Source organism: Anoplopoma fimbria, chromosome 11, assembly GCF_027596085.1.
Source record: "Anoplopoma fimbria isolate UVic2021 breed Golden Eagle Sablefish chromosome 11, Afim_UVic_2022, whole genome shotgun sequence".
Lineage (NCBI taxonomy): Eukaryota > Metazoa > Chordata > Actinopteri > Perciformes > Anoplopomatidae > Anoplopoma > Anoplopoma fimbria.
This window is the reverse complement of record NC_072459.1, coordinates 5384001-5406600: the sequence shown is the minus strand read 5'-3', so window position 1 is coordinate 5406600 and position 22600 is coordinate 5384001. Positions and strand designations below refer to the sequence as shown.

The window sequence follows — 22600 nt, the reverse complement described above, 5'->3', positions numbered from 1 at the left end:
TGGAAAGTGATAGCTAACAGATAATCCAAACAAATAAGTATTGTAGATTCACAATAAATCATATTTTTTGCCAAATTTGACAAGACATTGCATTTGTTTTGTGTGTGTGTGTGTGTCTATGTTTACATGCATGTGAATGTGTGTCATCCCCAGGTATAAGTCCCTGGTGGGGTTACGAGAGCCTCCAGCTGCAAATGGAGAGAACTGTGTGATAATGCTCAGTAAGCTGTGTCTGCTCAGACCAGGAGCCTACCACATTGGAGTCACAAAGGTGAGTTCCTCCTCTCATTTGTTCATGTTAACCATTACAGAAATAAGAAAAAAACCAGCAGTAAAAGCTAATGACATGTACCTATGTGTGTGTGTTTGTGAATGAATGGCAGTTGTTTCTGAAGGAGGACATCTACCAGTTGTTGGAGTGTAAACGGGAGCGTTCCCGTCAGCTTGCGGCTCTCACCTTGCAGCGGTACACTCGCATGTTCTTCGTCAGGAAACGCTTTGTGGCCTTCCGCAAAAAGATCATCGGGCTGCAGGCTCAGTGCCGAGGCTTCCTCACAAGGTCAGGTTCTCTGCTACTGCTAGTTTCATAACGATCAACTGATTTGTGGGTATCCACTAAGTTAAAAAGCTTTATTTAGGTTATTTGACGGACAAGTATTCATGTAAATAAATTGTATTTTTTACAATTAAATAAGAGGGTATGTTAGGCCACTCACTTTTACCATCTACATTGTTTACAGCAGTAGTGAGGAAGACAAATTAAGGGAGACAGCCAAACACTGCTAGACAACATTGTCTTATCAGGAACACGTAGATTTTTAAATGGTATATTATGGTCCTTTTTAAGGAACAGTATTTAATTTAAATCAATGGCAGGCAAAATAAACACACCTTTATATTTTGGTCATATTAGATATTAAAGGAACAAACATGATGATTTTTATTACTGGAGCAAGTATGGCCTGTGACAGAGATACACTCATCAAAATTGGAGAAGGAAGTGTCCGGTGGGACGAGAGGAGGCAGACTCTCTGTTTACATCAATGATTCTAATCCAAAATAAAAAATATTCTGAATACTACTTAACCAAGTCCTGGCCACAAAAACAGAATGTAACAGTGTCTTCTGTGACAAAGTACTTGTGCTTGTACCATGCCGGCAACCTTTTTCTCTTTGTATATGTAGCAAAAGTCCCATAGGAAATGGGATCAAAACATGGCATGAGGTACGAGACATTAGTTAATGGTGGTGCTCCAATTCTTCATTCTGCCCTACAGGAAGCGCTATGTGAAAATGAGGGAGAGTCTGGTTCGGTTCCGCTCTCTCGTCCACATGTTCGTCAACCGCAAGCAATACATCAAGGTATGTAATGTGAAAGGTCAACATATCACCTTTCATTTCTAAAGGATGCAACATTTCCATGCCCACATTCAAAATATTACCCACTTTGTCACAATTTAGTGCTTCAGCATCATCTTGCTCATGGATCAAAGTGGAAATGTTCAGTGTGTGATTTATGTGATCTGTTTCCAGAGGAAGTTTGAAGCTCAGAGGAAAGCTGAGGAGGAGAGAAGAAGGAGAGAGATGGTAAGAGTAAACTTTGGAGAGTATATTAAAAAAAGGAAATGTGTTTGTAAAAGTAGCATGTTTTTACTCCCAGGACGGTTTTGGCAGTCGGTCATTAAACATTATAAACTCTTTCAGGAGCTGACGAAGAGGGAGGTGGTGAACGTCACACACTTGGTGATCCCTGCAGAGCTGGGCGCGTTGCTGCAGGCAGCAGGAGGTCTGTTAATGTCTGTCTACCTTTTTGTGAAGTCCACATTAAAGTGGACACACATATTATTCATCAACCAACAAGCTGAGCACCTCGATCGGCTCTGTTAATGGGTCTCATCTCATCAGTGTCAGCACTGAATGACTTGAATAGTCCTGACAGAGAGGGACAGGAGTAGCTTCAGCTGATAAATAAACCATGAGAGAAAAATTTGAGAACTGTATGCCCTAAATATCATGATTGTTCAGCTTCAACAGTCTCTGTTTTTAGTAGTATTCCTGTTGTACTTTAAAGGACTCCATGCTCCTCCAGTTACAGAATGTATGCTGGTTGACTCTTTGTTTGTCCTTGTATCTCTCTCTCTTTCTAGTCAGGAGGGAGTTGCACTCAGACTGTCTGGCTCTGCTTCAAGCTCCTCATATCCAGGAAGAGGCTCAACTCACTCTGCCTCTGGACATCAACAACTACCCGTTCTACCGCTATGTGCAGATCTACTTTAGGGTGAGATGTACGCTCACAGTATTACAGTCAGCTTCAGTCCTAAAGATCAGCTTGGAACGTACCGTATAATATGTACGTTCAAATTATATAGCGTTGAGTCATAACAGAAGTTATCTAGAGACACTTTTAATGTAGATCACATCTAGACTATACTTGTTGGGTTGAAAGAGAAACTGAGAGAAAGACAGATGGCCAGAGAGAGAGAGAAAGACAGCAACAACAGAAATAGCACAACAGGTTTAATAATAATAATAATAATAATAGAAAAGGGACTAATAAAATTAATAAAAGTTTTCGTGAATACAATGGAATCATAATAATAGTAGCAGGAATAGCAGAAATAATAATATAAATATGACTACTAGTAATAATAATTGCAACAGTGGATATTATAGAATGATTAAATCTTGCATACTAGCAGTAATACTGATATAAAATATGACTGGTAATAATAATAATAATAGAAAAAATGTTGGTTAAGATTAAGTATGTCCCCATACATATAAGTCAAAGACAGTATGCCAAAAATACAAGGATTCACTTGTCCGGTCCCATTTTGCAGTCAGCAAGCCAGCATGCTTTTCTGGTAGTGGATATATGAGCAAGGTGCAATGTTATGATGAAGTAGTTTGTCCCAGTTGAATTCATACTGTATGCGACAGGACATACATCAAAGTAAAAAGAACCAGGTTTACTCTCCACGTGTAACCTTTGTAAATGTCAGGTTGATGTGCTTCCTAAAAACAATATAAATCTCTCGTCTCTGTAGGAACCAAAGTTTGGGATGTTAACGGCCCCTCTGGACTCACCTCTGACCCGTGTAGAGGAGGACCTGAGAGGAGAAGCTGTGGAGCTCTTCATCATGGTAGGTTGACTCCATTTCCCCATGGATCCACACTACGGCACTTTACAAACGGCCTAAAAATGACTTTTCAAACATTAGTTAAGCTGTACAAATTATTCTGTGAATCAATAAAATACAGGTGGCCAGGACATAGGAAAATGTAATATAATGGGGTTTCTCTCTTATCATTGCTTGTCCAAAATTGACAACAAGAGGAACGAAACATGCGATAAGCCAGTAAGATACCAAGAGTTAGTTGTTATTTTGCATTTTTTTTCTGCTTTCAGGTATTACGATTCATGGGCGACCCTCACCTGAACGGGGCGCAAGAAAACATGTTTGGCAATTACATCATCCAAAGGGGCCTGTCGTCTCCGGGGTTACAGGACGAGATCCTGGCTCAGGTCGTCAACCAGGTGTGGAGGAACGTTAACCATGACAACGCCGAGAGAGGCTGGCTGCTGCTGCTGGCGTGTGTCTGCAGCTTCGCGCCGTCGGCCAAGATGGACAAATATCTGCTGAAGTAAGAAATCATCTCTTACAGATGTGTACAGAAATCATATGAAAATATACCTTCACATGCAAATGGGGGTTTGGTAATAATTTAATACATGTAAATAAAAATATTGCAGCATACTAAAACAACTAAAAAATACTATTATTTCCTGAAATAATACTTTCAAATTCCAGTTTAAAATAGTGGCAGGTAGCACAAAGTGAAACATAAGTAACTTAACTTGTTCTTATCTCTACACAAGAGTAAAGATCAGAAAAAGTTTACAAATTACGGGGAAAATCTGGATATTTATTAAATAACAAATTACCGTCTTTGGTTCAATTACAGTTTTAATGAAGTAATTAATAAGTTACATAAAGCAGGAACTAAATGCGGTTTTAGGGTCAAAAGGTTAACCACAGGTGTCCTCTCCCTCCAGGTTTGTATCCGACCACGCCCCTGCTGGTTGCCAGGCGTTACTGCAACACAGACTCATCCAAGCCAATCAGAAGACACAGCTAGGATCAGGCTCCACCCACGAGACTGCACGAACCTATCCGCTGTCGCTGCTGGAGTGGACAGCCAACAGGAAGAAGGCTAGCATGGTGTTGCACGTGCACTGTTTTGATGGTGAGATTGCATCTCGCCTTTTTTTAACATTACATCAGGCAGTTTTCACTTTCTGGCTTTTAATGCCAGAACACTGCGAGCAGATCAAACGCAGCAACTGCACAAATATTCATAAAATATACAGCATTTCATTTTTTCCCCTATTTTCAGTTGTATAACAAATCTCCCACTTTATTATCAAATATCACAGTAAAACAAATATATCTTATTAGAAGTCTTTCTCACCAACAGTTTAAATGAGCACATGCGTCGAAGATAAGCACTTTTAATGAGCAGGCTCAATTACAGCACTTGATTATTAATTATTAATTTCCAGTCTGGATCAGGTTATAGAACTACAGGGCTCTCTGTCGTTCATTTCCACAATTTATTGTATTTTGCTTTGATGGGATTTTAATTTGTGGGATGCTTTACAGCAGCCTGATGGTCCTAAAGGCTTAGGATGTGGTTAAATGCAGAGGTCAGAGTTCATGTATGTACCAGTATGTATGATATGTATTTATGTTTATTTTCTCCGTAGGAGGATCATTCTTGTGTCCCGTCCATTCCTGGACCAGTGGAGAGGATTTAGCAGGAGACATACTGCGTCACAGGTGATAGATAATATGTCATATTTAATTATAAGACACAAACGTTTAACTGATTTATTTACTTTAGTCATTTTCAGCTCATGGCTATGCTTAGATACTTTAAGTTGTATGTCCAATTTCTTTTGTTTATGCATTAAATATAAATAACTTCTTGAAAAGTTCTGTATTTTTTTATCTTCCTACTCAAACCTTTATGACTTATTTGTATTTATAAACCACTTTATTGAAACATCCATCATCATGATAATAATTTTCACCTCATAAACAGTTATATTGTACAGTACATAATGCTTTAAATGCGAGGTAATGGAAGTGTATGATCTTGCAGGGGCGTGTCGGACTGGTGGAGGGGGAGTTCAGTTCTGATGAAGGAGCACGGTCAGTGGGTGGAGTTGGCGGGTCACGACTATGTGATGGACCTGGTTGCAGACCTGGAGCTTCCGCCGGACTTCCCAAAGCAGAAGAGCTACTTCATCATCAGCACTGACGACCCGGCCAGAGTCAGAGCAAACGCCGGCCTGTCAGTACACAAAACACACGCAAATACACGATTTACAGATATCTGAAATGAAGATGCTAAAGAAATACATTACCTGCCTACTCATTTTCTTCTCCTCACCTCTCTTTCTCTTCCTCATTCTTCTCCTTTCTTATTTGTCTCCTCTTCCTCTTCCTCTCTCCTCTCCCATCCTCTACTTTTCATCACCTCTCCTCTCCTCTTTCCTCCTTTCCTGTCTTACCTTTCTCTCTTTCTCTCGTTTCCTCTTGTTTCCTCTACATACTCTTTCTGTCCTTCTCTCTTCCTCTCTTGTCTCCTCTCTTCTCATTTCCTCTCCTCTCCCCTACCCTCTCATCTCTTCCTGTCTTTCTTCCTCTCACCTCCTTCATCTCCTTTCCTCTCCCGCTCTTCCCTCCTCTCTTTCTGTTCCTGTTCCTCTCTCTCCTCTCTCCCATCCTCTCCTCTTTTACTGTCTTTCTTACCCTCTCTTCCTGTTCCTCTCTCTCCTCTCCTCTCCTTTCCTCCTCCTCTACTCTCCTCTCCTCTTCTCACCTTTCCTCTTCTCACCTTTCCTCTCCTCTCTTCTTTTATGCTGTCTCCTCTTTCTTCTCCTTTCCTCTCTCCTCTCATTTCCTCTCCTCTCTTCTCTTCTGCTGTCCCCTCTTTCTCCTCTCCTCTCCTCTCCTCTCAGTGCTTTGTTTGGCAGTGGCTTTGAGTCAGATGAGGAGCTTCCTCCTGCCTTTCATCATCGTAACAGCAGACCGGCCTACAGTTTGCCTGACTCTGACGGTTACTACAGCCACGGTACACAAACACACACAAAAATATCCTAAACTCTACTACATGCATATATCTATACAAATATGCACAGCAGTAGCTAGTATAGAAATCTATTGTCTCTGCAGACAAGGTCAGATGTCAGCCACGTTGTAAAACCAGTAAATACAATGGCAGCTTCTTTTGGTTAGATAGTTTTGGTTTGTTGTTATTAAAAACACTGAATGTGAAATGTAAAGCTCCTCTGCTGTCTGTCTGTGTCCAGTAGAGTCGGATGCGTTCAGTGATGGTCAGACTCAGAGAGGAATGGATCGCTACCTGGACAGTCTGTTTGACCCGGTGCTGTCAGACAGCAGCATAGTAAGTACTGACAAGAAGCTTCGCATCCTAAACATACTTCCCCGCCTGCTTTAGAAATACATACGTGAGGAAACGATCAGTTGATTAATCAATTGTACTATAAAAAATTGAATTTACTTCGTTGTGGTTTGCATTTTTTTCATTATTATGAGAAGAACTACAAGAGCAGCTTTTAAAATGTGTTAAAGACAAAGAACAATTATCTATTATGTTTTGTTCAGACAAAGCAAGCAATTTAAAGACACCATTGACACCATTTTAATGAACAATTTTCTTTTCTGACATTTTATAGACCAATCAGTCAACTCATACTCATACATTTAGAATAAAACTAATTGAAACACAAAGGAAATTCTCGTCAGCCGCAGCTCTGAAATGCATAAAACTGTCCCGTCATGCTCCCTCCACCTGATCTGCCTTCTGAGTGTGAATGGAGGGGAGTGTTGATGGATGTGTGGTACATGTGATCCACTGCTTCTGTTTGTGTATGAATGGAGCAGACAGGAGGGGTGATTAGGTTACTGAGTGACCTACCGTATTTGACTGCAACAGCAGGCAGCACGCGTGCACGGCTCGGTTCTTTTACCAGTTTCCATTTTATGTATTCGGTAAAACGAAACAAAAATCGGAGGAAACAGGAAGAGAGTCAGTCTAGTTACTCTCTTCTGAGAGTCAGAAGAGAGTAACTAGAACCCTAGTTAAGGTGTTAACTAGGGTTCTCTGGGACACTTTGTTGAATTAAAACAACATAATATACATACATTTTATTTTCATAAAATAGTCCTGGAGACCATGAAGCATGTGAGACTGTTCTTTGACCGCTGCTCATGCTAAGATCATACACAACTGATGCTGCTTGAGATGCTAAACACTTCACTTTCAAAGCAGTGAAGCGTTTTTTTCCTGGGAAAATAGCAATTTGGTTATGTTGTGTTGAGACAGCAGGTTTCGTTTTGTTGCAGAAGCGTTTGCTGGAGACTCGTACGACTTCTTTATGAGTTTCTGTCACTTGTGTGTGAGCTGGAGCTTCTCCTCCAGTGTGTACGGTACTTCCTGCAGAGTATTCAGTTCCTACATCTCTACTGACGCACTCACAGAGGGTCTGAATCAACCAGTACGATACACTCCACTCCCTCTCTCTTGTTCCCTCAGTCTCTCCTTTTTCTAACACACACACACACACACACACACACACACACACACACACACACACACACACACACACACACACACACACACACACACACACACACACACACACACACACACACACACACACACACACACTTCTCTCCCTACTCTTCATGTCTCTCAAACTCCACTTTCTCACCATCTCTCACCGTCCTTTTCCATCTGCTGAATCTTTGTTACCCGTTTCTGTCTGGCTTCCAGGACATGGACAAAACTGGAAGTTTGACAGCAAGGATGAAGGGAGGAGGAGGTATAGGCATCACAGGAGGAGAAAGAGGAGAAGAGGAGAGTCAAACCAACCCCAGCCGGCCTTATCCACCAGGAATACATCCCGGAGGTAAAACACTCAAGTTTGTGTGTTTTCGCTGAGATATTTCTAATGTTAGTGCAAATTGTCCTTTAGTTTTTTTTTGTATTTTTTTTTTTGGTTTTGTATTTTTTCTTCAAATTCAACTGCATTTTATCACGGATTATTTTCTTACTCTTCTTTTGTCTTTCCTTTTTTGGTCCATGTTATTTTATTTTCACACCCTTCTTTTGTCCTCTTTTTCTCTTTTCCATGGCCATCAATAATTCAGCTTGTTCTAAGTTGGTTCTAAATCCTCTGCATTAGTCTCAGGTTGACAAATAGATGGATGGATAAAAAGTCCCCTGAATGCTGGAAAGAGTGCCAAGTATCAAGTGTTTTGGGTAACTCTGTTTTCGACCTTCATTCCCAGCAGGCAGACAAGCAGTGGTAAAAAAAAAAAGTAGAAATAAAAAAGAAAATAATTTAATGCGCTTTAACACAATGATAACCTTCCTCAAATGGCTTTTAGGGCTAATAGTTCTGGTGGTTTAAAAATGTGAAAAAGCAATAACGAATCAGTTGTACGTCTTTGCAACTTTGACCAACATGCAGTGAGCAGAAAGGTTCGGATGCTTCTACTAATTCAACTTAACTTATCTTCTCCCTCATTTTTTGCTCAGTTGACACCAAACTTACTAAACTGTATCTTCAGACTGTCCTCCACAAACGATTCAGCCAGATTTTTATTTCCATATTGTTAAAGGGTTCGGGCTAAGGTGTCTCTGAGGTGGAGGTGTAAACGTTCAGGTGTACAGTTCACCAACCTTAATCTGTCGCTTAGAGGCTGTAATGAGCAGTCTGACCTCATGGATAATGCATGAACAGCCATTCACTGTAACCACAGATGACTCCTTTCCTCTCTATAGGCATCTGTCACTGTCATGCTCTCTCTTGCTACACACAGTATTCTCTATCAGTAATGTTTCATTTGGTTTCTCTGCTCATTTAGTCACTGCCGTTCTTTCTGAAGGCTGTTTTGTGTGGTCATCTCTTTGTGGCTGTACAAAAGTTTGAACTAAGGTGTCTCTCCCGGTTGGACAAGGCGCAGCAGAGAAAGCAACATCAATGATGACTGAGAGAAAGAAAAGGCGATGAAGGAAGTGATTGCATTGTAGTTTATGTCAAACTAAATATGCACTCTGTACACAGATTGATGGATTGTTTTCCAATACTTATAACACTTACGTGAAACAGGCGAAGTTGGATCTAATCTTTCAAAAGTATACCTAATATTTTGAAATATATTTGAAATTTTGAAAATAGGCCATAAAGAGGCTGTATATTTTTAATTAAACAGTCAATGTAAACCTGAAGCATTATTGGAATTCTATTTTCAATTACTGAAAATATGTAGCAAACAAACACATGGAAACAAACGTACACATCAACAGATACACAGATTTTTTTCAAAGCATTTGATTAATCCATTGCTGTCCGGATGTAATGAGAATTTCAACAAATAGAAAATGTTTTTGAAGAAGACTAACAGCCCCAGCTTTAAGTCATGGACGCAGCACTGTTCCTAACTCTTACCCTGTGTCCTGACCTGTCGCTCCTCAAGCTGTGCCAGTGCTTCCAGTAGCAGGAGGAATGATGCCACCCATCCCTGCCATGCCAATCCCCTCCCACCACCATCACCACGAGCAGCACCAACAGCAACAACAACAACAGCAGCAGCAGCCGCCGCCTCAACAACGGCCGCAACATCAATTCCACCAATACAACCTCCCCCCACACCCCTACAACCAACAGACTCCTTCTACCACCACTCCTTCCTCACGTGTAGCTCCCACCCCGTCACCCACCCGTGCACCCGCTGCTGATAGAGATAATGTAGCATCCCATGTCACCGGCGTCCCCGGTCTGCCGGCGGTGCCCTCGCTCCCTGTCACGCCTGCGGTTCAAGGCTTGCCTGTGATGACAGGTGTGCCAGGTACAACGATCGGGTGATACGTTCCAGCATGTTTGGCCAGAAGCATGTTGGCGTGGTGGAGTCACAGTTTATATCTTGCAGTGTGAGGTTGTAAAGTTCCTCTGTGTGGTTTGTTTGAAGTGGAGAAGCTACAGGGTCTTTTGCTGTGAGCCGTGTGTGTGTCTAGTTACATAATCATCTTTACTACATGGTGTATATGTTCATATGTTTTTACTTCTTTAGGATTGGAGCACACAGTACTGACTCAACAGCAACAGGCCATCATCAACCAGCAAGCTATCATTCTGGTTTGTCATATTAAACTTTCTCTTAAAAAATCTGACATTTCTGTTGGTTTATTTGTGTATGTAACCTAAATATATATATAAAATATATGTTAATTGTTAAAATCATTGAGTTTCTTACAGCGTTAATAGTTTCTAGCACCTTAGTAGCCACCTCTTGAACAATCCATAGAAAGAAAACGCATATATACATCATGTGAAGGGGTATACTGTTTTTGAAATACATATGTGTGTGTGTGTGTGTGTGTGTGTGTGTGTGTGTGTGTGTGTGTGTGTGTGTGTGTGTGTGTGTGTGTGTGTGTGTGTGTGTGTGTGTGTGTGTGTGTGTGTGGCAGGCAGCAAATGACTATGCAGGCCATCGCCATCCAGCAGCAGATGTTGTCTTCCTTCCCCCCCGTCGCCCCAGCACCCCTGTCACCACCCATACAGCATCACACACACCTGCCACAACGCTCACACACAGCCAGCCCTGTGAGTAAACACACACACACATACTGTGCTGTGGCCAATGCATGAACACCTGCCAGCATTTATGCAGATATGGAAATATTGTCTGGGAATTAAAACATACTTAGATGTATCACTTCCTGTTTTTTTTTGCAGTCCAAAGAGAGAGAAGAGTCGCCGTACAAGTCTGCTGGTGTTCAGCGAAAAATGAGTATGTTTCACACACTCAAGGTCAAATTTACCTGCAGATTTGTTGTGTGGTTAGAATGCCATGATTACAAGGAAGCTTCAGGATGCCCCATGCTTTTCTAGCTAGCTTTTTCTGAAACTCAAAGTTACTCAAATACTCCAACAAGAGTTTAAGAAAAAATATAGATGCTTTGTGACTTTGTGATTTGAGGTTAGAAAACCCACTGCATCAAATTGAACATTTGGGATTGAGTAGAGGAGGTCTTCAAATAGGACTTCAGAGGGTGCTTTTGAAGTTTGTGCATTGTTTCCTGTCCTCTCTCTACTGTCTGATTACTGTCGCAGCCCTTCCCCTCAAGAAAATTATTCAAATGCTAGCACTGATAGATGTCCACCAACATAGTTCTATATTTCAGTATTGAACTAGTTCCAAAATGTAAACCAACAGCTGCTGAGTTCAGTTGTTAAATTGTTCAAATTAAACTTGTTCCAGGTCCAGCACGTGGTCCCCCTCCTGAGGACGTGGTCCGATCCAGTTCAAGTAACACGGAGCGCATCGATCCGAGCCACGACATCAAAGACATCATCAAACATCACCAGCCTGCTGACGTCACAACTTCTGCTGGATCCGCCACACAGAGGTAACACGCTAATGATTTCCAAGCATTAAAATTAATACTTATTAAGATGTTTGTTTAATAAATTTGTGTGTGTGTTTGTGTGTGTGTGTAGGAAAGGTGATGGAAAGATGTTTGCAAAGAAGCCAGACCCACATGATGAAGCGATGGAGATCCTTAAAGATCAGATGTCAAACCCACCACAACCGGTACCCCAACTCCGCAGCCTACCACACACACACACATGCACTTCCACACAAACTAAATAAGATCTAACTGTTTTGTTTGTCTCAGACCCAAAGGAAGCCTCAATCATTCCTACGTAAAGAAGAGGGAGGAGTTAAGGCTACCAAGACGGCCAAGTCTCGCCCTGCAGGTCCAACTAGCTCAAGCATAAGCCCCGCCCCTCCTCCAGGTGATCTTTTTAATCACAGAAAGCTCTTGATTTATTTCACACTGTCATGTGAATGGAGTGTATAGGAAGTACACGGTCAAAATCCCGGTGTGTGTGTTTCTAGTCTCTAGAGAGTTGCCAGTAGAGGAGGAGATCATTCAGACTCAACTCCACAGCAGGACTAGTGATGAATACTACACGTACTCCAACGTCCCGTGGAAACTGTACATGAGGAAAGAGGTGTGTTTCAGGAGCACACACAAGCACATAAACACAAATGGATAAAAATAATCCATATTGCCCTAAAATCTAACATTACAACAAATAGCATGCTGAAACACACACTGTAAAAACATTTTAAGGCTTCAATATTATCGTGTTGATTATTTTATATCAAAATCAATATTTCCATCGTTACATGTTCCATTTCTTCGTCTGTTTACAGGTTTTCTATCCTAAAGAGACCTTCAACAGTCCACTGGTTCTGGACCTGATCTTCAAACAGGTTGATTTATGTATTCATTGCTTATTTACATTTACTTGTTTCTCCATTTTTTTGTATGAACTTAATTTATTCACTTAGGTTTAGTTTTTCATCATAGCGAAGTATAGTTTATGGTCATTATTCTAATGGTTAAGATCATAATGATTTATTGAAAATGAAAGGCTAAAATGAGTGCATTTATTAAAGATAAATAGAGGGAGAGACAGACGGAATCAGTCTAATGTTCATAGGAAGGTTATTCTATAAGCTGAGCTTCATGTTAAAAATACAGTTACAGTTACTCTATGTTTTTTACATTTTTTTCTTCAAATACACTTTAGGTACTTTATGATCTTGGATTTTGCTTTAATGCTGCTACTTATTTACAGCAGGATTAAATTATCCCAAAGTGATTTCCACACCAGCAGATTTGTTTTGCTGATTGTGTCTTGCAGGTTGTACATGACACCTTCTCTGAGGCCTGCATCAAAATCACCCAGGAGGAGAGACAGAAGATGAAAGCCTTATTTGGTAGGAAAAAACACATCCTTAAATAACGTGTCTCTGTTGTGCAATGACTCTTAGAACCCAAAGACAGAATACTTCTTAACATTTACAAGATGTGAAAGACTTTTCAACTCGATTTGATAGATTTAACTCCTTCTCTGTGACAGCTGAGAACAAAGTGGACCAGGTGTCGGGAACGCACGATGAGAACGTGAAGAAGAAAGTGGTCGCCATGGCCAGAGACTTGTGGGAGATTTACTTCTCCCGCCTCTTCCCAGCCTCTGTGAGTTCTTGTCTCTTTCTTGGCGTATGTGAGTTAAACTGAAAAGTGCAGATACTCGTTTAACAAGTTCTTACTTGAGCATTTAAATGTGTATCTGTACTCCATATCATGTGATTGTGTGTGTTGGTTTGTGTGTGTGTGTGTGTGTGTGTGTTTTCCAGGGCAGTGTGGGGACCGGAGTGCAGGTGCTGTCTGTATCTCATAAAGGCATCAAGCTGCTGAAGATGGTGAGAAGTAGCTCTGCTGCTCCGGACTACTTCAGAGTGCTGAGGCCTTACAGGTGAGCCTCATAATCCATCTTAGTTATTTATATCAATTAAACATGAAAAGAGCTGAGCTTAGCTATTCATAGTTGTCTTAAATGTGATTGTGCTCTCTTTAAAGTCTTTATTCAAATAAAACTCCCTAACTTTACGTGGACTTCCTGTTTTTCTCTACACATCCCTTCCTGCTCAGCTACTCGGACATCCTGTTCGTGTCGATACCATCTAAAAACATGCTGGAGTTCAACCTGACCAACGAGAAGCTCATCCTGTTCTCAGCCAAGGCCCCGCAGGTCAAACACATGATCGACTACTTCCTCACAGAACTTAAGAAGGTCAGAGGGCGTCTGTGTGTGTGTGGGTGTCTGTTGTTTGTAGGTTTGCTTGAGGATCATTTTTTGATAATACAGTTGTTTGGTTTTGTCTGTTTGTTTTGATATGAGCTCATGCAGAATAGTCTTTTAAATCAAAGTGTGGATATTTGTCACCATGTTTTAACTATTCTGTCATCTATTTTCTGCTAAACTGACTTGGAGACCAGTATTTACAATAACCTTAAACTTACATTCTGTATTGTACACTGATGTCTGTATTTTCAACTTACGACTTTAACCCTTTCACGGTCTGTGACCTTTTTGGTTGCCTAAAAGATACGGCGTTAAGTGAAGTCAAAACAGTAGTCCACAAACCAGTGGGTGACGTCACAGTGACTAAGTCCACTTGTTATGACTATAAGTAGGACTGATCTTTATGAGAAAAGTTGTTGTTGAGGTCCCCCTTTAATATTTTGATGGTGTCTTACTAAATTGTACTTCTAGAGTTAAGCACCAGAAGTACAATTACACTCTTTTCTCACTGTGTTTATATTAGTGTGCAAGCATTTTTTTGATGTTTTGGTTTATATTACTTAAGCATAAAGCTATTCTCTCTCTCACTTTGTCATTCTACAATAAATTATTCACACAAAGTAACACCAGAAACAGAGGAATATGATGATATTTTTGGGGAATATCTTCCGATTTTGCAGTATGTCTTTGTCAACATATCACGTCTCTGTCAGGACTCAGAGTACGTGGTGGCGGTGAGGAACTGTGTTACTGAAGACAGGTCGCTGCTCAGCTTCCACAAAGGAGACATCATCAGACTGCAGCACATGGATGGGCTGGAGGCCGGTGAGACGCACACTCAAAAAACACTCACGCACCGAGGACTCGCACATCTATGTGTTTCTGTGAACCACATACAGTATGTCCCTGCTTCACTGTGCTTCATGCCATGTCTGTCACGCTGTGTGTGTGTGTGTGTGTGTGTGTGTCTATGTGCATATGTATGTGTGTGTTCAGGCAAACATTACGGCTGCATAGTGAGGAAGAAGGTCATGCTTCTGGAGGAGCTAAAGAGAGACACTCCAGAGTTTGGTGGGTTTTGCAGGACCGTTACAGCCTGATGGGATCTGTTGTGTGTCTGTTTGCTGTCAAGTAAATGTTGTTTCACTTATTGCATTCGTATTAGTTGTTGCACTTATTGTATTCGTATCAGTTCGCTGCACTTATTGTATTCGTATTCGTTTACTGCACTTATCCTATTCGTATTAGTTTGTAGCACTTACTGTATTCGTATTAGTCTGTTGCAATTATTGTTTTCGTAGTAATTTGCTTCTGCACTGTACTTTTGCTCTGGTTTATGCTCTTAGATGCTTGTTTAAGAAAGGAGATGCACTTATGACTTCTGGTAACTAGTAGTTCTCTTGAATACCTATGTTGAATACACTTATTGTAAGTCGCTTTGGATAAAAGCGTCTGCTAAATGACTGTAATGTAATGTAAAACATTTTTGTGGAGCCTTAACTTCTATTTCCCTGCTTTTCTTTCTTTGATTTAACTGAAGCTTGAGGATTTGTTACCTTTGTACAGATTATTTGTGTTTTTCTGTGATTTGCATTTAATAATTTTCTTGTTTGTTTATAACACTTGATGTGTTTTTTTGTGTTTTTCATTTTAATTTTTGTGTTTTTTCCACCATCATCTTCTGGTGTGTGTGTGTGTGTGTGTGTGTACAGGCTGGCGCTTCGGGGCCGTGTACGGAAAATCTGGAGTGTTTCCCATTGAGTATGTGCGTCCTGTAGCTGCTCCAGACTTTCTGGTTCTTCCCGCTGAGCGCGTGGAGCCTCGAGACAGACAGGGACGAGTCGCTGCGTCAGCCGCTATCGCCGTGGCGATGGGCTCAGCAGTAGCCGCCCATGAACTTGACCTCTCCACAGAGGTGCAGACCAGGAAGTTTGACGTTTACTCACACTACATCTTTTTTTAAATGACTGTCCAACACAGAAACATGATGCTTATTCTCAGCTTCCACACTACATCAGGGGAAAATAAATCTGAGTTTAGGGCAAGAATAACATGCAGATTTCAACATGAATAATACCCTTATATTATAGTCCGAGCTGCTGTTTATACAGTATATATTGGAATGTTTTGGTTTGCAGAAAGGGAAAATATTCTGCAGATAATTACATCTTCAGTGTTCCTTTAAGTGGCACTGCTGCTCAGCTTTTTATTGCTTTGTGTTTGTGTGTATGTGGGTGTATCAGGTTGTAAATGAGATGTATGGTGACAGTCTGAGCGCCGAACTGGACGATCTGCCTCTGCACAGCGGCCAGTACCACATGGCTGAGTTTGCCAAGAAGTACTTCAGAGAGGCGCAGAGGAACAGAAGGTCAGACACACAAACATGCTGCCAAAATATTGTGAAAATGTGTTGAAGTATCATGGACCTATCAATAGACATTTATGCACAAATAGTTTGTAACTGCTGCCTGTTGTTTTCCCCACAGTGATCAGAAAGCCAAAAAGGGGAAGGAGGGCAGAGACCCTGTTGACATGGTCAAATTCTCAAAGGTATTTTTTGTGTGCTTCAAAGCATTCAAAAATGTCTTTGTATTCTTTTACATTTTATCTTCATTCTCAAAGATATTGTGATGTGTACGGCTGCACAAATACATTTCATATTTCTTGTTATGTGTTTGTCTCTTCAGTCTCCGATCCAGGAGTCTCTGATCGACTTCTCGGACAGCGGGATGAACAGAGTGGCTGCTGACATCTTCTTAGGTGAGAGGAGAGTAAGGAAAGGAGGGATGGATACAGATAGGAGGTGGGAGAGGAAGGTAGAGAATTCAGTTTTGTGTCGAAAAAATATATAGTTCCCAAAGAATGAAAGATGGAGGAGAGACTTTCCTTTTTTTTCTGTATTATGAAGTTTGTTTCCACATTGACTGATTGTTTTTTATCCAGCTATAATGAAGTTCATGGGAGACTTCCCACTGAAAGGTCAGACTGAACAGGACCTGGTCACAACTATACTGAAGGTACACAGACAAACACACTCTCTTACATATTTCATTGGCTTTTAAAATACTAAGACCATAAACAGATTGACTTACACATGATGTATTTAAGGGAAATTGAAAGAAAACAACAACAACATTGTCTTTAATGCCTGTGCTCATAAATCTAGTTAAGTGGCGACCATGGCCTGATAAAAGATGAAGCCTACTGCCAGTTGATGAAGCAAGTTACCACCAACACCAGCTCCAAACCGTAAGACTCTTCAACGTTTTACATCACACACTGAGAAGACTGATGAGTTCTAGCATGGCTGTAGAGAGGCTTACATTTTCAGTTGTGTGTTTATTTCGTGTAGCGACAGCTGTCAGAGAGGATGGAGGCTGCTGTACATCCTGGCAGCTTTCCACCGCTGCTCTGATGTCATGAAGCCGTTTCTGTTGAAGTTCCTGCAGGACGCCTGCGACAGCCCCGGGATGCAGTACCAAGGTAGACGATCCAGCCGTCACATCCAATGAAACGATGCTGCAGCCCATCAACAACCTAAAACATCACATTAATAAATCCATCACTACCAGTCTGACGGTGTTCTTAGATATCATCGATGTGCTGCTCTTAATCGACAGGTATTGCCAAGGCATGTGAGCAGAATCTGAGGAGGACTTTTCAATATGGCGGACGTATACAGTATCCAAACAGCATGGAACTCAAAGCAATGCTGGTTAGTCTCTTAATTCAATACTAAAAAAATTCTGTCTGTTTATAGAATATTTTAGTTATTGTGGATTTTTAAAGTTTTTTTTACTTATTTTATTATTCTTTACTGTGTGATTAATATGTGACTTATTTATAATACTTGTTTTGATCTTGTTTTTTTTACTAATGTCTCTTGTTTGCACTATTCTCTCTGCTGCTGTAATCCTGCAAATTTCCCCGCTGTGGGACTAAAAAAGGATTATCTTATTTTATCTTAATTCTGCCATGCAGTGCTTTTAAAAGGCTTATATTTGGTAAAATGTGAACAAAATCTAAAAGGAAACCTGAAGCAAATTAAACTAATTAAGTAATGATTGCTGTGTGGTGGAATACTTTGTTAAATTGAATGGACATATTCCTCTGAATGCATCTAAAACAGCCATTAAAGCCGATGTTATGTTGTCAATAAATGCATGAAATTGTATTGTAATGAGATTTTAGAATATTAAATGAAAAATTAAGTTTTATATTCAGGTCGATTTTTTTTACAGCTTACTTGTCTTTATCATTTTAGCTTTTTCCTTGTCATAAATAGTATCATGAATTAGGCATGAATGTTTAGAAGTTTAGGCTTTAGGATCTGTTAACTTGATTAACTACACTTATTCAACAATAGTAGTACTGATACTTTTCTACTTCAGGCATCTGTCCTGTTAAAGTGTGAGTTTGTTCAGCAGCTGCTCTTAGTAACAGCTGTACACTCCACGCTGGCGTTAACTCCTATGATGTTTCCCTTCTGATTGGTTGTTTGTGTGCAGGCTGGGCGGAGCTCCAAGAGACAACTGTTCCTGCTGCCGGGTGGGATCGAACGGCACATAAAAATCAAGACGTGCTCTGTGAGTGGCACACACACACACACACACACACACACACACACACACACACACACACACACACACACACACACACACACACACACACACACACACACACACACACACACACACAAACACACACACACACACACACACACACACACACACACACACACACACAACAAAAGGCAGTCTACAACAAGACAAGCCAAACAACTCCACCCACCCACTAGAGAAACAATCCCGTCTCATTTGCATCCTCCCCCTCAGCCCACACACTAGTACACACACACACACACACACACACACACACACACACACACACACACACACACACACACACACACACACACACACACACACACACACACACAGAGTGAAATGATTGATTATAAAGAAAAGCTTCATACTAGTGTATTGTAGCCTTATTAGACCTGAGTGTAGATTTTATACAGGATAGAAAAACACTCAACATGACGGTTTCTTTATTTCAGGTTGCGTTGGATGTCATCGAGGAGCTTTGCTACGAGATGGGACTCCACAGGGTGGAGGCTTTGGATGAATACGCCATCTTCCTGGTCACACACAAAGGTTTAACGAGGATCTAGCATGTCATATTAAAGACCTACAATGCAAACACACCTGACATACAGCACTACACTAAAGATAATAACACAAGTGTGTTTCTGTGAAGGTCAGAATGTGCGTCCGCTGAACAAGCGTGAGTACATCCTGGACATCGCTACAGAGGCAGAGCCAGTGGACGCCAACTACAGTCTGTGGTTCAGGAGAGTCATATGGAGTCTGGCTCTCAAACTCGACAACGAACTTTATGTCACCATGCACTATAATCAGGTAGAGAGCTATGAAATAAAGCGCCTGTCCTGTTTCTACTGGAGCTAATCCAGTATGAAGTTTTGACTCATATTCTTCCCATGTGGCTGATTTTAAAACAATTTAGGCTTGGAGATACAATAGACATTACCTCTGTAGTCCTGTTTGTACCCTGTGTTGTTAGATTGACCATCAGCTGACGTCGTTTGTAGCTTTGCCATTTGTGTGACAGTGGACTCACTTCAAAAAGGACAGTCTGACACACACAGAAGATGTGTCAAGATTTTGAGTTTCCTGTCACAAAAATGATCAGTGACGTTCAGTAAAGTGAACTCTCTGTGTCTCTCCTCAAGGTGTTGCCGGACTACCTGAAGGCCTTGCTGAGTGTGGTTCCTCAGGGTAAGGCCAGTGACCCGCATATGCAGCAGATCGCCAGACTGGCTGCCCTGCAGCACCGTGCCAAGGACACCGTCTACCTGCCCACCTTGTAAATACCGAATACATAGACATACACATACTTTATATCCTATCTAGCACTGTTTGTGCCGTGATCTTTAACACAGCTGAACCTCCATACATGCTTACAAACACCCACAAAACATGACCCCACACATGCATATATAACATCAAAGGTGCACACATATAACTGCTTTCTCTGATGTATCACCGGTTTGCTTTTTGTGTGTGATTCAAGGCGTGATGTGCAGGAGTGCGTCCCCCCACAGTTCTACAGCAAACAGGGTTCACAGCATTGGCTGAATATGACAAATCAACACATGCAGCAGGTCCAGCCCTTAAACCCACACCAGGCCCGTGCACAGTTCCTCGGTAAGACCAAAGTTCTGTGTTTCTGAAAGTGACTAACAGTTAATTCTTCGATTCCACATAAAAATAATCACTTAGAAATTTACTCTAAAATCTACCTGAGTTAGAATGTTTGATTAAGAACACCTGCCTCAGAATAATTAACAGAAAAAAGGACACAAATTTGAATTCCAAACAGTTTTTTTAAATTACTATAGATGCAGTGTAGCGTTGAGGTCGCAGTTTGCAACAAAATTAAACTTTTCCTGTGTGCCAAGTGTGTAGGACCAGCTACATTTGCCACCTTGAAAACGTTAATAACCCTATATAGAGCCAGTGTTTGGACTCTTTACTTAAATGTGCTGACGTAGTAAAAGTGACCCGTCCTGTGTTTTTTTTTTCCCAGGTCTGGTCAGTGCCTTCCCCATGTTCGGCTCCTCTTTCTTCTACATCCAGAGCTGTAGCTCTGCCTCCATCAGCGCCCCGTGCATCCTGGCTGTAAATCTGAATGGACTGCACTTTCTTAACAAGGATACTCATGTGTGTCTCACTCTCTCACTCACAGTCACACATACAAATCATCCAATCAGTCTGTGTAATTCTGCATGCTTCACATTTAGTGAGTGTTTGTAACAGTTTTGATCAATTTATGCTATAAGCAATCTTTTGCAAAAACTGATTTTTTCCAAAATAGAGCGTTTGGCTCCCCCTGTTGGTCATTATGTTCACTGTCTGCTTTTATCTATTACATTCCTACATTGTGCATATCTCTCTGTGAGAGTATCTCTGTAAGTGTTTCATTGCCTGTTTGTTTTTGTATTAATACATATATTTGTCGTTTTGGGTTTGTGTGTTAATAGGAGGCCACGGTGCGTTTCCCTCTGAAGGAGGTCCAGTCAACCCGCACTCAGAGGCCGACTTCAGGCTCCAGCTATCCGTATGTGGAGATCATGATAGGAGACCTGCTCAACCAGCGCATCACACAGCTACAGCTGGAGCAGGTGTGTGTGTGTGTGTGTGTGTGTGTGTGTGTGAGATACAGACAGAAAGAGTTGATAAAAGAGAGCTTCAGTTACAATATGTATAAGTAGTTTTTCTGTGCGTTTCACTCATAAATGCCATGTTGTTTCTGTGTGTGTGTGTGTGTGTGTGTGTGTGTGTGTGTGTGTGTGTGTGTGTGTGTGTGTGTGTGTGTGTGTGTTTGTGTGTGTGTGTGTGTGTGTGTTTGTGTGTATTTCCAGGGCCTGGAGCTGTGCCGAGTCATCGCCATGCACATGGAGAACATGTTGTCAGTCAGAGAAAAGAGACTCACTTTGCCACCAAGTGAAATCACCCTGCTATAACACACACACACACACACACACACACACACACACACACACACACACACACACACACACACACACACACACACACACACACACATAAAAGTCACACTTTATGCCTTATAAATGAACTGCATCTACCTCTATTTAGAAAATAGAATATTTTGATATGTAAAGCTGATGTTTCTGTAATGTGACTGACGTATTGCGATGATGTCGATGACATAGTTTGCGAAAAACAGATGAACTCAATTTGAGCTGCAACCAAAGATCATCTTCTTCATTAACAGTTTGATTTATAAAATGCCGGAGAAGAGCGAAACATTTAAATCATAATTTCCCACAGCCAAAGTTAAAAATGGCTTGACCCCTAATATATTTATTTTACTATTGTAGAACAGTAAAAAAAAAAAAGCAGCATATTATATTGATTTTTTTAACATTATGGACACTGGAACCATTGAATTTCGGGGCATTTCCCTTAAAAAGCCATTTAAATGAATATGCTCAAAGCATTAACATTAAATAAGAAAGGCATATATATAGTTATCTTTCTGAACATAACACACCCTCTATTTAAGTGCCGCACTGAGAGTCATACTTCTATAAAAAAAAAACATTTATGTTTTTTGTTTGACATTTGAGCCAAAACTGTTTAAGATCTTGTCTGCCATGGCTGCTTTATAGGCTTAAAATTATTATCTTTAATTTACTATTTAATTTAACTTCCCCACTTCAGAAGAGTTGTATTAGCATTGATCCGAGGGGAAACATTGAATTGAAATGTGATCTTTCACTGAACAAGGATAGAAACCTCTGGTGTGGTTGGCTCTCCACAAAGCAACTGAAATGTGGTAATCTTAAGTGAAACCTTATCTTCCTTGAAACACTAGTAGATGCTTGTGGTTTGACATGATACATATTTTTCTCATTAGGCTGGAGTTGGAGTAGCCTACATAAATTATTTATGAAGGTTTCTTTTTTTAAAATGAAAACGAGACAGGATATCGAGGGAAAGACGTGACTGGGAAAATATTTGGGGGAAGCACATTTTGGCGCACAGTTAAAGGCCACATCACTGAACTCTTTGCACTAATTAAAATGATTATTTATACAATTTATACATGTTTTTGTAAATAGCTGTTGTACATAACTAATGCATGTGAATAATGCTGTACATTAAAGTTTGTAGCATAAATTACTCTGGTGTGTGAATTCATAAAAAGAAACATTTTAGAACACGTAGAATTTCAGAGAAATCAGAGAAAGCTAGAATTAAAAAACAGGAGTACAAAAATAAATAAAAGATA

At 40.7% G+C, this 22600-nt stretch overlaps 1 protein-coding gene across 1 annotated transcript in view; it reads left to right on the top strand.

The window, feature by feature from the left end:
* myo15aa (myosin XVAa) overlaps positions 1–22475 on the top strand; it is a 32785-nt gene extending 10310 nt beyond the window's left edge. The window contains exons 20-64 of the mRNA XM_054607244.1: positions 154–271; positions 384–559; positions 1278–1362; positions 1534–1587; positions 1705–1790; positions 2152–2278; positions 3048–3143; positions 3410–3645; positions 4058–4248; positions 4769–4841; positions 5167–5358; positions 6029–6141; positions 6380–6474; positions 7867–8002; positions 9576–9947; positions 10170–10234; positions 10571–10702; positions 10835–10889; positions 11361–11508; positions 11600–11693; positions 11779–11899; positions 12003–12118; positions 12324–12383; positions 12818–12893; positions 13037–13152; positions 13314–13432; positions 13609–13750; positions 14476–14587; positions 14759–14833; positions 15475–15691; positions 16038–16130; positions 16249–16312; positions 16450–16522; positions 16706–16779; positions 16929–17011; positions 17115–17245; positions 17383–17477; positions 18271–18348; positions 18822–18918; positions 19022–19182; positions 19515–19648; positions 19856–19989; positions 20372–20505; positions 20826–20966; positions 21207–22475. Of these exons, the coding sequence (XP_054463219.1) occupies positions 154–271; positions 384–559; positions 1278–1362; positions 1534–1587; positions 1705–1790; positions 2152–2278; positions 3048–3143; positions 3410–3645; positions 4058–4248; positions 4769–4841; positions 5167–5358; positions 6029–6141; positions 6380–6474; positions 7867–8002; positions 9576–9947; positions 10170–10234; positions 10571–10702; positions 10835–10889; positions 11361–11508; positions 11600–11693; positions 11779–11899; positions 12003–12118; positions 12324–12383; positions 12818–12893; positions 13037–13152; positions 13314–13432; positions 13609–13750; positions 14476–14587; positions 14759–14833; positions 15475–15691; positions 16038–16130; positions 16249–16312; positions 16450–16522; positions 16706–16779; positions 16929–17011; positions 17115–17245; positions 17383–17477; positions 18271–18348; positions 18822–18918; positions 19022–19182; positions 19515–19648; positions 19856–19989; positions 20372–20505; positions 20826–20966; positions 21207–21308 (5392 nt within the window). The 3' untranslated portion in view covers positions 21309–22475. The remainder of the gene's footprint in view (positions 1–153; positions 272–383; positions 560–1277; positions 1363–1533; positions 1588–1704; positions 1791–2151; positions 2279–3047; positions 3144–3409; positions 3646–4057; positions 4249–4768; positions 4842–5166; positions 5359–6028; positions 6142–6379; positions 6475–7866; positions 8003–9575; positions 9948–10169; positions 10235–10570; positions 10703–10834; positions 10890–11360; positions 11509–11599; positions 11694–11778; positions 11900–12002; positions 12119–12323; positions 12384–12817; positions 12894–13036; positions 13153–13313; positions 13433–13608; positions 13751–14475; positions 14588–14758; positions 14834–15474; positions 15692–16037; positions 16131–16248; positions 16313–16449; positions 16523–16705; positions 16780–16928; positions 17012–17114; positions 17246–17382; positions 17478–18270; positions 18349–18821; positions 18919–19021; positions 19183–19514; positions 19649–19855; positions 19990–20371; positions 20506–20825; positions 20967–21206) is intronic.
* Positions 22476–22600: the final 125 nt, after the last annotated feature.